The sequence below is a fragment of the Gallus gallus genome, chromosome 11 (genome assembly GCF_016699485.2).
Source record: "Gallus gallus isolate bGalGal1 chromosome 11, bGalGal1.mat.broiler.GRCg7b, whole genome shotgun sequence".
Classification (NCBI taxonomy): Eukaryota; Metazoa; Chordata; class Aves; order Galliformes; family Phasianidae; genus Gallus; species Gallus gallus.
In genome coordinates, this window is record NC_052542.1 from 9,644,989 (window position 1) to 9,663,112 (window position 18,124).

At 43.4% G+C, this 18,124-nt stretch overlaps 2 protein-coding genes and 1 long non-coding RNA gene across 3 annotated transcripts in view; 1 reads left to right on the forward strand and 2 right to left on the reverse strand.

Annotated features, from left to right (window-relative positions):
- The window catches only part of RHPN2 (rhophilin Rho GTPase binding protein 2), a 25,959-nt gene extending 13,455 nt beyond the window's left edge, over window positions 1-12,504 (reverse strand). The window contains exons 1-3 of the mRNA XM_414133.8: window positions 12,383-12,504; window positions 2,725-2,840; window positions 975-1,103 (exon numbers count right to left, since the gene is read on the reverse strand). Coding sequence (XP_414133.2) covers window positions 975-1,103; window positions 2,725-2,840; window positions 12,383-12,439 — 302 coding nt within the window. The 5' untranslated portion in view covers window positions 12,440-12,504. The remainder of the gene's footprint in view (window positions 1-974; window positions 1,104-2,724; window positions 2,841-12,382) is intronic.
- FAAP24 (Fanconi anemia core complex associated protein 24) overlaps window positions 1-16,219 on the forward strand; it is a 56,614-nt gene extending 40,395 nt beyond the window's left edge. Inside the window, exons 6-8 of the mRNA XM_046899468.1 lie at window positions 8,706-8,874; window positions 9,509-9,679; window positions 11,198-16,219. The gene's annotated coding sequence lies outside the window, so the exon portion shown is untranslated. The remainder of the gene's footprint in view (window positions 1-8,705; window positions 8,875-9,508; window positions 9,680-11,197) is intronic.
- Window positions 15,519-18,032, reverse strand: LOC121111705. The gene is made up of 3 exons (XR_005863066.2): window positions 17,232-18,032; window positions 16,767-16,818; window positions 15,519-16,077 (listed from the first exon to the last, which is right to left on the reverse strand). It is a non-coding gene; the product is annotated as an uncharacterized LOC121111705 (long non-coding RNA).
- Window positions 18,033-18,124: the final 92 nt, after the last annotated feature.

The window sequence follows — 18,124 nt, forward strand, 5'->3', positions numbered from 1 at the left end:
AGTATGGGTGTGACCTCATCTTGATGACTATACACACAAAAGATTCGGAGGATAACTATTAATAACTATTTGCTATTGAAAGGCTGGAGAGCAGTTGCAGAGGGTGTGGATTAATTTAGCGGATGAAAAGTAAAAAGCATCTACAGCAACAGAAAGGCAAAATAAAGCAAATCAAAACAGATTGGGAAGTGGGATCAGGAGAGAAGTCATACTAGTACCCAGATGCAACGATTCTACCCATCCTAGGACATGAGCTACTACTGGTCCTTCACTGAGAATGCAGATAGTTTGAATCCTCTTGAGCTAGGATTACCACAGCTGGAGTCTCTCATTCCCACAGCCTTAACTTTCACTACTACTTAAGTGCTGGCATATGTATATATTCAACAGAAGACTTCTTTTGTCAAATACAGAGTTGTCAAAGTTTGCCGTGGGGTTGGGCAGTAGGAATTTGTACAAAGTTTCTTTTGAGAAAGATTAAATGTAGATATTTTGCATCAGGTTAGAATTAGGTTGAAATGTACCCCACTGAAACTTTCAGCTCCAAAGCAGTTTTGTTCCTTTATCCTCCAGTTAAGGAGGATTGCTGCGTATACTACATTTGAGAACAGATAGGTTCGCTAGGTTTGCTCTCTTTAGAATGCACTGAACCAATTAGCCAATCAAGTTCTGGAAATTCTGCTTGGTCCCATGTGTTTCTCCATAATGCCCCAAGACCTTTCAATTCTTACAGTAATCTACTTCACGAAGGGACTCCGTATCTAAGGATTAGAGGCACATACCTTTCTCAAGCGAAAGACAAACAATGCAGACTAACCCTTAGTCAACAAATCTACCATCAAATATGTTCTCTTCCTATCAAGTATTCTTTCTTTCAGGTAATGATTGTCCAGCATTCAGATTCATCTAGAAACAGTTTCATTCTTCAGTGGTAACTACAAGTTCTGATAATAATTTAGTAACTTGAAACTTACTCCGTATTTTGATAAACTTCTACTGAGATATTAAGTCCTTCTAACTCCTCCTTTAAGATCTGCAGGTCTGAGTTTACAAAACTCAGTTCCAGTAGTACCTGTTCTCGTACTTTGTTGTTGGTGGTAGCCCTGCAGAAAGAAAGAAACATCATTTTTTCACTGCTGAGGAACAGGTTTTGCACACAAGCTGAGCTGACCCCCTTGCTAGCATTCTCAGCATTTTTAAGATTTTTTTTATCCCTTTAAGAGATGATACAAGACCTCATGTTTCAGAATTTATTAGCTTTTCTGTCAAGTGAGAACGATAGTTTCCAGATAACAGCATGCAGACACCTACAAGGTTTGTCATGTGCTAATTTTTTCGTGAGATAAAGAGTCAGTATCATTTTCAGATACATTAATCAACAATATTAAAGTATCTTAAGAAGAATCCCTATCTTATTTTAAGATTACGTGGTCTCTTCCTAGAAGAGGATGATGGGTAGAGAAGGGAATTTGGAAGTATTTTTTCAAAAGAGAGTTGCCCACTTTATTAACTGAATAATGATCTGCTAAGACTTCTGATCTTAAGAATGAAAGAAAACTGTTTTATGGGGAAGCTGTTATTACATAATGCATTGCTACCAAGTATACAGGTAGGAAGATATATGTATTTCTTGTAATATAATATGTTTATAGTATTTTTTCTTATGCAAATAGGATTTGCTTGTTCCTTTGCCATCCATATATTTACATTCCAACTTGTAGGACCGCTAGCACAGCGGAAATTAATACAGCCCCACAGCATTTCTGTGTCATTTATCATTTACATATTTCTGGACATTATATCCATACTTCTAACCTGATTCTCTATCCAGCATTACTGTTTACAGGAGACTTAAACTATTACCAATAAGTACAGATGTGAGCTGGAGATAAAGGGTCTTGATTCATGTCCAGCTTTAAGACATTGTACCCCTTTATCAGACAGTTCAAATCATCAGACAACAACAACAAAAAAAAAATTTAAATTAGCAGCATTTTATATTTATCTTTAAGATAAAATTAACCTTCATAAATATTTATGAACAACCTTAAGATACATCTATGCTCCTCATGGTACATCCTCCACTTTTGCAGAGTATCTTGGTGAAGAACTGGGAATCCCAAGGATTAAATTCTAACCTTGTGCTTCATATTATAAATGTGTGTTATCTGCAAGTTTTCTACTTCTATTGTATTCCTGAGGTTGCTTAGTTTGAGCAGGGTTTAAATCTGCTGCCTGCATAATCCACACTGGACGTAAATACAGAATAGAAAGGATCTTGATCACCATGTAGATAACTGGGTGAGCTTTGATGCTAGCAGCAGTTTAATTACAGTATTTTTAAGGCTCTGTGTTTGGTCTAGCTTACCAGCCTCCACAGGAAGGGTTCTGGTATCTCCCTCAGAAACCCCAATGTTCTATCCAGGTAAACATCTCCAGTATGGCTGTATTGCCCTCAACATGGTTCACTTGCCATTATTACTAGCAATAAAGTTGATCAAACAGAGCAAGACAGAGTTAGATAGTTAGAGCAAGTCTAACATGCAGCCACTTGCTACAATAGCACAGCTTTGGAAGTGCACTTTACAGCAGGTTATGTCCCAACAGAGATAAGCAGGGAGATTCACGAAGTGTCCAGCAGTAACAATTTAAGTCTCCCTCCTCCCCCACAAAAAAAATCACTTTGCTGCTCAGGCTGAAGGACTGGGAAGTGACCGCACATACCGTAACAGATTTTCAGCACCAGCTCTCATTCTTACTGCTCTCAAGATCTGTTGGTTCAGGACAGCTCTTTGATTTTGTAGTTTGCTTCGACCAGTCTCAGCAAGAGGATTACATCCCTAGAATTAAAGAAACAGGTTTTGTTGTTACACGGTTCTGAAAAATGAGTAGCCTTGCATTTGAATTAACTCCACTGGCATGGGTACTGTATAAATACCAGTTACCTATGCTGCAACAATAACAAATGACCGTTTTGACAGTGTCTCCTTTCTCAGACTTGAGAAAAGCAGAAGAAACACCACGACCAAAGCATTTGACACTAAAATCTAAGCTGAAAATGTTTGGTTTAGAGCTCATGCACATCTGAGCCAGTCTGTTCTCTCCTAAAAATCCTTTGAAGCTATTGTCCAATTACAACTGAATTTGACAGCACGCTATTAAGTTCCTAAGGGTTTTGTAAAACTGCTGTCTGGCAAGGCAGTAAATCTTACTAATGCTGCTGCTTAACCTTTCCAAAATATCTGAGTTTCATACTGGGAGATAAAGCCTGGAAATACAATTCTATCAGAAGGCAGGATTTGTGGCACCACAGATTTACAACTTTGGAAAGTATCTCTTCTCTTGTTCCTTCTGGTGCTCAGATGTGTGGTACAACTCCCACCCCTCTTTCCCCCAGAAACTCATTTTTGGCATAGTACCACTTATCTCCATCAGTCTTCTTCAGATCTAGGGAATGCTTTCAGATCTTTAAGTCTGCCCTGCCCTAACGCAACATCACTTTTGCAGACTCCACCAAAAATGTGAAATATGAATAAACTCTGCACAATATTTCATCTGTATATTATCACAGTGCCAAATGTAATGACTTATCTGCCCATTACTTTATCTTATCACCTATTGAACAAACAAGGATTACATATGGCTGCCTCAACATCAAAAAAGATGGAAGATGGAGTAATATGGGATAAAGGAACAACAGACCTGGACGGGGAAAAATGATTACTGCACCTTCACATACTTAGCAAACTGAGCCCTTACAAAGCAAAGCATTAAATCCAGAATTCACAAGAATGCTTCTGTGTACGTGCAAACCTACATAAAAGTAGAAGAACGAAGGTACTACACATTTACACGAGGAGAACCAAGCCTTTGTATTCCAGAGAGAACACTGATAAGATAAAGCTATTACAGACAAGCAGAACTGTGCATTTGTCTGACTTCTGTTTTTTCCAGGAGGAACACAATCTTAACCCCCTTCTTTGTTTTTATAAATAGAAGCCTTACACTTTTTTTTTAATGATTATTCTTTGCCTCTGCCCCCACTTTTTTTTCTTTTTTTAATGTTCATTTACAGCCAACCAGCACATCCCCACAGCCTTAACTACGGACTCTGAAGCAAATAAGATCGCTCCATCTTAAGGCTTACCCTTAAAAGAAGCACACCCTTTTGAGTGGCCTTCCTGGGTGTTGTTAAGAAGTTTAGCTGGGTCCTGCTGGATCTTGCATTATACACTAAAGAGGCTCAAATCTGCCTGCTACAAGTTTTCCCATAAGTGCTCCAGCCACTAGATTATGCACAGTTTGGGATCTCCCTCTTACATGTTGACTGGAAAAATTTGGCTGAGACACAATAGCATTAAGAAATTTCTCAACAAGCTCTAATTATGAGTGGTCAGGCAATAACATACCAGCACATCAAAAACAAGTATTTAAATAGAACACAAAGTTCTGACCATGACGTTTTTATTTGGGTTGGCAGGTGAAGGCAAACTGACCTGGCAACAGAGAAACAAGAGGATCAATCCAGTTTATACTAGCTTATCTGAGAAAGCACATAGTCTAGTACAGTTAACTTTAAATCCCTACTTTTAAAAGCTAGTAATAAATAGGTAAAATGACATGAAGCTTGTGCAAATGCTTCCTGGAGCATCGCGTGCCAGATGATTTGAAAAAACATGTCACATTAAATTACTCTCATCATAAGAACATTTCTACAATGAAGCACCAATTACAGCAGAAGCCCAAAACTTGGATGTTCGCTGCATATCCTCTTTGATGAGAAAGCATTGGTAGCAAACAGAATACAAAGAAGATGAACTTTCACTGGAGAATACATGCATATTTAGCAATTTTGTTTGTTCACGTCAGATTAAAAGTAGTCTTCAAAGTACAAAATACTTTATGCCCTTGAACACCTTTTTACTCAGAGGCAAAAGCAAGGCATACTCGCAGGAACAACATGGCCCTACACCTACAGATTGCTTTCTGCTCTTAGCCTGCATCTTGTTCTGGGCTCTTGCTGTTCTTCCAATTTCGCTTTTTCTTCGCTTTACATTGTATAGTCTTTCTCTACTACTGATGTTCAAAGTCTCTCCCCTTCAGTTCTATCCATGCCCCTTTTCATTTGAACCTTGCCAATGACTTTGTCTTGTATTCAGCTTGAACACTTTATTCTTGAGCCTTTCATCTCTGTACCCCTGGGATGACCATCTTCCAACTTCTTTCCCAACCCCCTTAGTCCAAGCACCGTTCCTAAGCGTATCATCCCCTTGCCCAGTCTTCATTTTCTCTCCAGGGATGCAGCTCCTGCCTAGAACGCCCTGCCCTTTCTGCATGCACAAGGTTCCTGTTGTCATTCCAATCCTTCACTTTACAGTCCTGCATTACTTCTGGAAACTTTTTCAGGAAGATCACCTGCCCAATTCTCAAGCCAACAAAGCTCAGCAGAAGTGTTTGGATTATTTCTATGGACGTTAGATCAAAGTCCAGCCCAGAAATCAAACAGACTCCAGGTGAATTCTGAGTACAAATCTGCAGTGACCTTAAACTCTACAAAGAGCAAAAGCAGCAGAGGTGTTCCCCTTCATTTTAGGTCCAGCCACTAATCTCTGTGTGATACCCTGCTGCAGAAAGAATCCCCTGAGGCCTAAAAGGAGAAGCTACTGACAAACTGAGGTATCTGGATCACCCCCAATGTCACTCAAGTGCTTCACTTCTGAAAGGCTTTGTTCGGATAGAAGAATGTTTTCAGAGTAAGCTCTCCTGCTGCACATACCTCCCATCTGCTTCAAGGCCAATAAGGAACTTGCATTTGACCTCATGGAAAACTGTGCTTTTTAGATCCCCTGTATAGCGTACAGGGATGCTCAGCTAGCTTATGATCATGTGCAGGCTTCAACTCTTCTTTGTACAGGCTGCCAGAATACTGACAGGTAGAAGGATGCAGAGAGAGCACTGAAAATAACCAACATCAGCAGGAAACGTTAGGGGAAACGGACAATCTAGAGAAGATTCCTCCTCGTGTAAAGCACAACCTCTGTGTGCTTAAAAGTTATTTAAGACATAGGTCTAAGTAAAGGTTCATTTTGTCTTCCTCCACATCAAAGGTTCTCTCTCAGCCCACATTTGTAGGCAGCTCACGTATGGACACTCCCAAGAATGCTGACGTTCAGTACATTAGAATTGGTGGCAGCCAAACTTCTCAGCAGTTTCCACACCTACTGCTTCATTTCTTGTCAACAGGATGAGAGATGCTTCATTTAATTACTGTTTATTTCTTTGCAGACGTGAGACAACTTGGAGAGCAAAGGGGATTTTACCCTCACTTACATGCTAGCAGTGTTATCAGTTCATTAACAAAGTGACTCATTACTAATGAAGTCACAAAAGTGATCAAGAATAAAGTATGATTGAAGTTTTCATTGCATGTTTTGATGGAAAAAAAAAGAGTAAATATACTTCTTCTAAGAACATTTCGAACTGAACGCCATCAGTTTTAGAGCCCTTTTCTCCTCAGAGCGTAGCTGCACTTCATGAAGAGGTGTTTGTTTGAAGTGTTCAAATGTTACAGTTCTTAGCCTCTGAAAAAAAGAATAGTAATAATGAAGTCTCTTTAAAACCTGAAGCTCAATTAGCTAGTTACTTGATTTCTTCCCGCTTGGCTGAATTACAGTATCAGGAAGCTAATAAGTTTTTATTACGTCCTTACCAAAAGCAAGTCCTGCACAACAGTTTCTTACCATATGTTATGTATGTACATTGGTGGATACGTGCTCAGAAGAAACAGACTGGTATGAGAAAAATAAACACACATCTGCTGATGAAGGCTGGCCTATGCAGGGCCTGTGCACATTTCCTAGCAGTCCTCTGACTAATTAATGGAGCAGGCAGACAGATTCCAATGGGATTCCTGCTCATCTCTTGTTAGAATTAATGCCTGAGCTTAGGAGGCTGGATAGCTCACCTTGTACTTTTAACCCTATAAACATTATCCCACACATGCTTATTGGGCAAACAGCATAATGAATGCCTCTAGAATCTTGCTGCAACTTGCCTCTCAGATGAGGCACAGCAGGAGATAATGCAGAGCTACAGGGCAGCTGATGGGCTCCATGGGACTCACATGGGATTTGGGAGAGATTTTATTCTATGGATTACACAGACACAAAGAGGATAGCCAGGCAAGCCTGTAGCTGGGCACTGCAGGGTAGCTGTCAATGGACAGCATCTTGGCTCTACCTCCCACCTGACAGAGCCTTCAGATCCCCAGTCTAAGGGATACAGGTAATATTTTCATGTTTATCCAAGCAAAGAAGTGGCTTGGAAGGAAGCCACAGAAGGAAAAAAGCTGTCAAAAGTATAGGTCCCAAACAGAGAAGCATATGTATTTAGCTTCAATGCCTGGCAGGTCTTTCTTCAAAATAGGAGTATTTTTAACATCAGAAATTAAGTTGCGATGCACGCAAAAATCATGACTGTTTGCCTAACAATGAGCAATCACAGGAAGCATCTGAAATTAGCATAAATATGACTTATGAGGCAGTGGTTTGAACTTTTAGACCAGCCACACACCGAAGGTGACACAGAGTTGAAACTGGGTGTGCCTTCTTACCTAAAATAAAACATTCCTTCCCAGCCAGTGCAACCTGTGCTGCTTGTACCCTGCAGAGCATGCAAATGGCCATAGCCTCCAGGCATTTAAACCTGTAGCAACCTCACTTATGCAGTAACTTCTTTGGCTGCGACAGAAGTCACAGTAAATGGCACCATTTACACTCATATTTCCAGTAGGAGTCTGTATAGCTTCTAAATGATTATTTCCTTACCATCTTCTACTACTGCAGTTGAGGTTTCTCTCTGAGAGATTCTACTCGTCCAGTGCTGAAATTTTAGGCACGTACCACAAACCTTTCAACAGTAGATGTTTTTAATCTGTGCTTAAAATAAGGAGGAGAGACAAGGAAGAACTGATATTCCTGATCTAGTTGTTCTGTCAGCAGGTATTTTACAGTTCTAAGTGTCCAAAGACTGATAATAAATTTCCATAATTAATAATTGCATTGTTCCAAACACACATTTTCTATGCAATAATATCTCGTTACACCACTTGCTAATCGAAGTTAATAGTGGGTCAGAGAAGCCTGTGCCTTGATGGCCCAAGTTCCAAATGATTCCTATTTTCTCATGAAGGCCTACTTTCAGCTTTCTTTTTTTTTTTTTTTTTAATTTGTATATAATGAGTGGACAGAGAGTGGCATGATGTGGGGTGTGAGTCACCTCAGTGTTGTTTCTGGCCTGGCTAGACAAGCAGAGAGAGAACAAACAGACAAATAAATATTGCTGTGTCAATGCTAATGTTGATCGTTGCCTGGCTACTAATGACTAAAACCGGCCACGTTTGCTAAGCCCCGGTGGAAGCACAGGTGTAGCAGGTTGGTAAACTGATCCATAAATCACAGCAGGGCAGGGGGCAAACCCTACATAAGAAAGCCCAAAAGCTAAGGAGAGAGAGGATTAATTAGGGAAGTGCTGATTCACAAGCAAGTTATCATACCTACCATCATCATTATTTTGCAGCCTGCTACTCTATTTACAGAACTGCTTGTATTCTGTTTTTAGCCTTTTCATCCTGGCAGGAAGGAATACTGTATAGTCTTCCTTCTGAATCACCAGCTTGGTCTACATGACAATTTTCTTGTCTCCAGACTTTCAGAAAGGGAAAAGAAAGCAATTATCTTCACTCAACTGACATGAATTTAAAGGTTCACTGAGCTAGCTGTCCTACTGCTCTGCCTGTCCACACAGCACACTGCTTTCCAAAACAACCAAACTGAAGATAGAATGCAAGCATGTGTCCGGAGACCTACAAAAAAGGTAAGCTTGAAAAATAAACACAGGCTTTTCCTTCTATTATAACATCCTAATTAAGAAACCTGAAAAGTTACAACCTGTATAAGGCATTATAATGCAATTAACTAAGACAGAAAAGCTATACACTAAAAAGCCTGCTAGAAAACTCTTCCTTACTCTGCTTCTACTCACCAAGCAACGTTCTAGGGATGGTGAAATTCTACTGAGAGATCACCACACTGGCTTTGAATCCTGCGAGTGGGCAAGCACAGCCTCACAGCTACCCTGAGTTCCGTATACTGACCTGCCTTTTGGGATACTCTGCCAAGGCACACTGTTTTAGTGGGCTGCTTCTGGAATAAAGAGAGGGGAGGGAAAAAAAAAAGCAGAGAACGCCTTGGGGGAAAAAAAAAAAAAGAAGAGTTGCCTTTCCCACAAGAACTTGTGTAAATAAAGAACAGGCAATCTGATGCAGAGCTATGGCAGGCTACGTCATTTGGAGTGGAATAAGCATCTCAGGGAAGCAAAATGGTACATGGGGATGGGCCTGTAATTACTGTGTGTTGAAAAATCCTTCTATGTGAAGGCCTTGCTCTGCTTTTAAAACAAGTTATTTGTTCTTATCATTAGTTTTGTCAATACTTCACACTGGCCATAGATTCTCTCATAGGAAGAATGCCAGGGAGTGGATCTGGACAGAGTATGGTATAAGCATGGCTGATTCACGGGCTCACAGCCAGAGCCAGGGGAAGAATGTGGAACTCCATGCAGAGAAGGCTGTGGCACAAGGTCGGTCATCCAGGAGCACATGCACCACCCAGAACTACAGGTACAGTCTGCCCTCATATTGTACCACAGGGTATACTGAATTACGAACATATGATAGTAGAGATAGACAGAACAATAGCAGAACCAGTTTCCTTAGGCGTTATATTCCCAGAAAGAAAAAAAAAAACCACAAACAAACTTCCAGAGAGAACCTCCATCTCCTCTTTGATGGAAAGCCCAAGTAGGGTGCCCCTTCCACCCTGCCATATCCTTTCCAGGATCATTGAAGAGGCTCCCTTTTCTCATGGGAGATGCAAGGGGAAGAGAACAGTGTCAATACTGATGGGAGTTGTGTATACCCTGTATGGTTGCATAATTATTTTTAAACTAGGTATTATAAAAGGAAAAAAGGGGGGGGGGAGGGGTATGGTCTTCAGAACCAGCTCAAAGAAAGTCATTGGTTTAAGGAAAATCGCAGTTTGCATATGCAAAGATATGGGGCCTTTGCTATGAAGAGAAAGGAGAGAATGGACACAGAGCTGCTGCTGCTGCTGCAGCTGGGAATGAATGGAGGAAGAGAGCCCGAGGGCTGCACTGGAAGTTACCAGCAGAACCTGCCAGCCATCCCATCTGGGCCTGGGACTGACTTGGCTGTCACACTTCCTAGTGTGGCAACAGGAGTGAAAGAAGGAAACAGGATTGTATTTCTGTTTCACCATTTCTGCCTGTTACCCTTTACACAAATCCAGTCATGGTTTTACAGAGCCTCCTCCCTAAAGAAAATAAATAAGACTTTAGGAAATAAGTTCTTACATCTTGCATCTTGGGTACAGTGAGGGTTATTGCCTGGTATGTTGTATTGAAGGCTGCAAAAGGGCACTGTGTCAGCTTTGAGCAAACTTCCCACAGCAATCCACTTATCACAAGAATATATCAGAAGTCTAGAACAAATGAATATTATATGAACCACTTAATTTTATCAATATTAAGATCTCAGTGTCTATGTAAAATAGTCCTCTACAGTATAGAAAACAACGTCATTGCATACAGAATGCTTGGGAGCCCTTTTAGGAGCAGTCCTGACACAAAGTATTTTCACCTTGCTCTGCAACTTATGCATCAAAAAGGTCAACTAAATGAGTGTTTTCATCTCAAAACACACACAATGGCTTTGGGAACCGGCATGTTTCTGCACCAGCAGAACAAGTAGAACAACCCTCAGATTCTTCCAGGGAATGAAAAGAGCAATTACTTTTTTTAAGGGAACAGAAAACAATGCAAAGGGACTGTGGGGAGGCGGGGGGAGCCCATGGCCACACATGACTAGCTCAATAACCAGTTTGTTACACGAAGCCACCTAGCATACCATTAAAATGAACAGGTAAGGTCCAAAGAAAGGACATTCTATCCAGTATCACTTCGGGTTCACAGGGTGAGTCTGTTTGGGATTCCAGCTTTTTCTTTTTGTTTGCTTGTTTTCTTCTCCGGAATCTACTTAGAATAAAAGCTCTGATCTTTGAGACCATTCAACTAATGTCTAACAAGGAATACTGGCTTTCTGTTTGCATTTAACTTCTAGGGACAGAAGGCTTTCGGCTTCTAACCTGATCTGACGCTTAGAACTGTACTAATGGTACAGAAAGAGGAGCCAGAGGAGCCTTTCAAAGATCTCCTGAGTGAACAGAGAAAAAGGTGCCACTGCAGCCTCAGCTCATCCAGATTTTACATTGCATTTCTGTCCATTTTGCACCCATTTATGATAAGCGATTGAAAAGTGGGGAAGATGCTCATAATGAGGTGTAAGATCTGTCTTCGAGTATTTTCATATTGGAACAGCTTTGTAACTCTTCAGCACATGGAGTTGGCTCTGATCTGATGCTGTTTATGAGACCTTATTTGTAATGTACAGTGCTGTACCTGGAAAGGACCCCATCCTATGGCCGGCCTGAGTGCAGAGTATGCCTCCCACTGCTTACAGCGCACAGCTCGGCCATCAGGCTCCAGCCAGACCACAACAAGGCAAACAAGAGGAACGGACAACCCATATCTAACTTAACAAGTCTGACTTTCTCTAAGCTTGCCAGGCTCTGCTAACACATCAAGTACAGCGGCAGCCCACAGCACCTGGTGCTACAGAGCGTAGCTGCGAGAACTCTGAACGATTACAGCTTTGCCATACTCCAGATTTCCTGCTCGGGACTGCTAAGCGATTACTCACCCGATACTCTAGGACGATTACTCAAATGAAGAAACCGGACAAGACGTGAAGTTTCACCTCAGCCTGCCCGGCCCCCCGTGCGGCGGTGCCCATCCCCGGCGCTTCTGCAGGCGCGGGGATCCGGCGGGCCGCGAGGGGAGCGCCCCGGGCAGCGCCGGCGGCCGCGCAGAGCGGTAATTGCCGCCGTGCCGAGAGAGCCCGGGCATGGCACAAACCGCCCACATCGTCTGAGAAGTAATGAGGGCAGATGTTTATTAAAGGCTTCCTAACGAGTCTGTTAACTTCGCCGCCTCACTCGAGTAAGCTTCCGACAGGTACACGCGGCGATTACTCGAGAGCGAGCGAGGAGCCGGAGAGAGGCACGAACAGGACAGAAAGGCAGAAGAGCCGCCAGGCGGAACCGGGCTCCTCGTGTGGAGGTGCGCGCGAGCCCGGCCCGGGGACAGCGGAACCGCCTCAGATCGGGCGGTGCGGGCGGCCGAGACCCGGGATGGTGCCGGCAGCTCCGGAGCCCACCTGAGCCCCGGGGCTCCGCCCGCCGCTCACCTTCCGAAAGTAGCAGTCATCCTCCGGGCAGCCGCGGGCCGGCAGGGCGTCCATCATCTCCGACCGAGAGAGCCGTCCTCCGCGGAGCTGCTGTGGGGAGCCGCGACCCTACGGGAAATGTCGGCGCTGCCCCACGGCGCCGCCCGGCTCCACCCCCGGCAGGCGGGGAGCAGCTGCTCCGCCCCGCGGCCGTGCCTCTCGCTGCTCCGGCCGGTCGGCCCCGCGCGGCCACTCGCCTTACGGCTCGGGCTCGCCGTGGAGTCTCCGCGGCCGAGCAGTCCCGGCGTGGCAGAGCGAGGCCGAGACGCGGGCGGTGGCTGACGAGCGTGGGGCTCCTCCTCGGCCCGTGCTGCCTTGAGGCGTGGCGAGGTCCGGCCGGGACCCCCAGGCACCGCTCGCCTTCTGTCGCTTCCTCCGGCCTCCTCCCGTCCCCGTGCCAGAGCAGTCACCCCGGTTGGCCCCCGTGTCCCCGGGGCCGCCGGCGGCGCCGCGATCGGTGCCCGTCTCAGGGAGGGGCGGCCTCGGCCTCCCGGCACCGCGCCGGGTGGGCTCCGGGCTCCGCGTGGGGACGGCTCACCGAGCTGAGCCGGGGAGCGCCGCAGGGCCCGGGCCCCGACCGGGGTGGCAGCGGCCCAGGGACGGACGGGAAATGTCTTTGGGGTCAGCCTGAGACGTGCACAAATCTGCCGTGTTCACAGCGCGAACGTCAGGTCTTCAAAAAATTCCGCTGTGCAACCGGTTCTGCACATGTTTCTGTTGGACACCCGAGTAAGGAAATGGGCAGTATCGGCTGCTATTGCTACCCAGGCCTAAGCTACAGTTCCGTGGGCTTCCACGCAAGGATGTTAACCATCAAAGTGCTTTTCAAGTGATTATTAGCAAACGTATCCTGTCTTCTGGTTTCTGTCTTTCTGTAGCCGTAATCTTCAGGAGCCAGGAAGGTGTCTGCAAAGACAACTTTTCTCTATCAAAGGGAAATATCTTTGGAATTACATCCCGAATTCCCAAAGCTCCCTTTGAAAGCATGGGTGTCTGCAGGGAGCTGTGCAGAGCGCTGTGCCTGAGCTGTGCCTGCTGCTGTTAGAAGGAGGAGCACAAGAGTCAGCAGGTCAGAAATGGGGATCCAGAGGCACCATGTTGGCTCTCTTGAGGTCGGTTGAATTTTGTTCTTCCAGGCACCATACTGGAAGAACGGTAAAAGGCACTACCTTTTACTTTTTTTTTCCCCACTAATTCTAAAGATACTGGATCCACACAGCAATTGGTATGTTAAAGTAGAAATAGGTTAAAATGGGAAAGTAAATTAACTTCCCTCAATCTTTTTAAATAGTGGGAACATGTTTAATAATATTTTTTCCACTGTTAGAAAACGTACTGACCTGAGAAAGAAAAATATTTGAAAAAATCTTGCCAAATGAGTGTAAATCTCCAGTACGTGGTTGAAGTTAGTAGCAATGAGAGACAAATTAGCAAATTGTCAGCATAGGCTGTGCCGAAACAATCAGGCAGTCAGCACAGCACTGCTTCTACTGGGTTTACTGAAAGTGGATCTAACATGAAGGGTATAGCTATTACTCCAAACAGAGTCCTAAGAGTTTGTAGCCTGGTTAAAGGGTCAGATGGTTAACAGTGAGACAAGTGACTATGACTGCGGTGTGTGTAAAACACAAATATGCATAAGTTTCTGCAGAGAATGGCACTGAAGATAACTTACTTGTAGCATATCTCGGTGACAGACTGCAGACTGCAGCCTTTCTCAGTTGCTGGTGGATACTTGGAATCAAACAAAGTCAGCAGCGTTACACACAGTGAACTTCTCCAGCAAATTCAAGAACCTGAGATAGCTCTTACAGGCTTCCTCCCCCATGGTGAGCACCCTGAGAATATCTTCCAACACCCTCAGAACTGCCAGATTAGACTGTGCCTTGCCTTCGCTTTGATAAGAGTACTTCATGACTGTGTCAGGATTTATCTCTTATTTCTAAGTAAGTCTCAGCAAGTTTTGCCTTTCTACAGAGTGCTCCTCTTAGTGAATATGATTTTTTTCAGAAGACATGCTGATTGCATGGTCTCAGTAGTTAGGATTGAGCTATGTAATGATGGGGTAGGAGCACTCCATGACCCTGGAATGTAAATTGCAGTGTAGAATGTTCCAAAAACTGATTTATCTCAGAAAATATGTCCCTACTCTTGGAACCGCTTGGTTAAATAACTTGTTTCCAGGAGCTCTTTGGTTGCTATTAGAAGTCTGAAATAGAGGTGGGTTCACACCACAGACTTTCTCAGTTTCTCACAATTGTATTAATCAGAGGGTTTGGTTTCCTGCATTGTAGGGATTGAGCAATAACAGGCTGGGAATCGCTAACTCATGCACTCAGAAAAAGAGATCCACAGAGGCAGATGTTTGGTTGGTTTCTGTAATCTTAAGAGACCTAATTCAGCAAACTGGTGCACAGGACATGGCGCTGTCTCTGAGAAAGCATCTTTTACCAGATACTCAAGGATTTGCATCCAGTGAAAATCAGTGTGTTGTGCCTAAAATACTGAAGCTGTGAGCAGTTGATGTTATCTCTGCATCAAATCTCTCTCTTTGTTTTCCAGAACTCCGTGCTTCAGGCTTTCTGCATTCTCACAGATAAACCAGCCAGGTGAAGCAAACAATGACTGCATTGAAAACAGGCATTGAAAGGCAGAGCTTGAGTTGTCCCAGTTTTTGTCCCTCAGAAGTCAAGGTGAGAGAGAGGTCAGAATTGGAATAGCCTTACCACAGACACACAGTAGTATACATAAATGCATACATATATGTGATGGTATATATATACATAGATGTTATGTACCATGTTTCTATCATGTCTGTGTAATTCTGCCTGCTCAGTCAGTCCTGTCCTTGCCCTCCCTCATCTTAAAACAAAACAAACAAAAAAAAAAAAAAAAAAAAAAAAAAAAAACCCAAACAAGTGAATATATGAAATTCCAGTCCTTCTTTTAGTCCTTATACTTCTCTTTGGCCAATAGGAAATGGTCTCAATTTGGGAAATTAATTTCCTGCTGCGACTTGTGTTGATGCAGTTATACACTGCAGTTATACACTGAAGATATGAATCTGATCTGACTTTGTAAGAACAATACTACTCTGTGGGAAGCAAACTTTTTATTTCTCTTGTGACTACAAACATTGTGGCTACAGTGTGGTAACAGGTGCTTCAAAAGCAGCTTTTGTCTCAGACAGACAGGGAGGCTTATCAGCAGAAGCACATCAGAATGATACTGTATGAAGAGAGAGGAATGCTTCAAACACATGCTGTTTGTCAAGGTAGATTCTTGAATTCTGGACAGATCACATAGCTATTTATTGCTCCTTCAGTTGTTGGCTTGGAATATTAAATATTCATGTTTCATATTAAATATTAAATATTCTTCTGAGAGCAAAAAAGATTTTGTCAGCATCCCTGACGGTCTGAAACTTTACAGTTGTAGAGGACCATGTGCATTATCTCTTCTGTTGTCGTTGTTTGTTCATTCTTTGGAAAATTAAAACAAGCACTTTGTAGAAGCTTAACACCTCAGGGTTTGTACTTCCTGTATCTGTTTCCTGAGATGATACACAGCCGTGTGCTGTTAGGATGGATATTAGGGATGAATATTATTCCCACTGACCCAAGATAAATCAGCGGTGAAGTCGTGTGTCTCTTGCCCTGTTTTGAATAGTAGATACATAGTCTATTTAATATTCTGTTTTGAACTTCTTGTTCTTATATATTCTCCTCTGTTTTTAATGTTTTTTTTTATATATATATAATTTGTAGAAGAATAAAGATTTTGTTTTCTACGTTTGTACATGGATTATGCTGGTCTCAGTCTGTAGTAGCAGTGACTCAACTTAAAACTAACCAATAATAACTTATCTATTTGAGGGACTCCTGTTAAAGAATACAGAACATTACAAGGGATATGGGAAGTAATGTTTGTGGTCCCCTCCTTGATGAACTAACTCAAAAACAGATGCTGAAAACATATTAGAAAATAAAACCTGATCTCCATCTGTAGGATAGGGGCCCAAATTTAGCTTTATGCATACTGGCTTTGAGTTTTCATTTTAAAATGCTGCTTTTTTTTTTCACCACTCAATTCACTCTTAAAAAATACGTGTTTCAAACATAAACTATCCAAACCTACCAACATTGTAGTTGCATTACCATTACTGAAAGTCATTGGCATCGTCTTTTTTAACAGCTACAGGTAGTAAATGCCACCTGCTTTAACAACTGTAAATTGGAGACAGAGTTTACCTTGGAAAGGAAATACCACTGTGATGCAAAAGTGTTCCTCGTCTGATAAGAACTTTAAAGGGAAGAAAAAAAACAACCCTTCAAGATTTGATTACCTGATCTCTTTGAACTTAGCAGACAAAACACTCCAAAGATTTTCTGTTAACTCTGTGCAAAAAAAAAAAAAAAAAAAGGTTTATTTAAGGATGTGCATCCAAATCCCTCAGACTGGGCTGTTTAGGGACAATTATTTCCCAAACAAAGAGAAAAAAGCAACCGTGCTAACAACTCATTTTGCCACTATGTGCTCTAGGATAACTGCTTACTAATTAGTAATGATGAGAGAGGTCAGTGCAGGTAGATAAATGCCTGTGGCTTCTAGTGCGTTGTTTTTGAGCCAATCCTAGACGTAAATAACTGAGTACCCTCTATTTGCATACAACTGTGTAAATATTTCCTATGGAAACCTGAAACCACATGAAACTGGGGTGGTTTCACTTCGGAAGAAACCAGTTCTGTGCATACAAACCAGCACAAAGGCTGGATTAGAGAGCACACCACTGAGCTTACAGAGGTCTTACCTGTGAGGTGCAGCAGTCCCTTACAGCTGCGTTGTGATTTAGTTCTAAGGAATTCAATGAACTGGAGATCTCTGCTCGCAGAAGTTCTGAATGGAACATGAAAGCACTGCGCAGAATGAAGTGGTGTGCATTTGTTGTGCTTTCGTGTTGATTAATTTTTTTTTCTCGTTATAAAACCTGGTGTGGATCTGAGTCTGGTGGAAAACTGTGAGGTTGAGAAATCAAACGAATCACAGCTGATAAATGAGTTTCCAACAGACGGCCGCGGGGAATGGCAAAATAAGAATGTCGGTTTTGAACGCTTAGGTCATAACCGATGGATATTTGTTTGTTCTGATGTGGTCTTTATATAAAACATGTTGAATATCCTTCCTTGTGCGGTGCCTCTCACAGGAGTGAACGCGAAGACCCCGCACTGACTGCCACTGCTGGCTGCTTGGCAGGAGCCCTTACGGCAGTGCCCTCGCCCAGGTTTGGCTGCCTGTCAGCCCCAATCCACGTTAAATCCGCGTCTCCTCCGTTCACGCTGACTCCAGGAGGTTGCTCTGTGCTTCGACTTTAGATAAAAGCTGCCTCACAGATTTCTGCTGCCCTTTTCCCTGCCTGAGCGTGGAGGCACCCGAGAACCGCCGTGTTGTGGTGACGAGGCGGTAGGACGCCGTAGCTGGATGGGCACTGTGTCCAGCGTTTGTCTTTATTTAGCGTTATTAATTGCCAAAGTCACCACGCAGCACCTCAAAGCACTGCCTACACCCACACAGCGCCCCGCACGGCTGTCAGGCTGCGCCGGGCTCTGTGGGGAAAGAAACTCCTTTTGGCGCTCGGGAAGGACCCCGCGTGGCCAAGGCGGGGCGGTGCGGGGCGGGGCACACCCAGCGCCTCACGTGACCGCG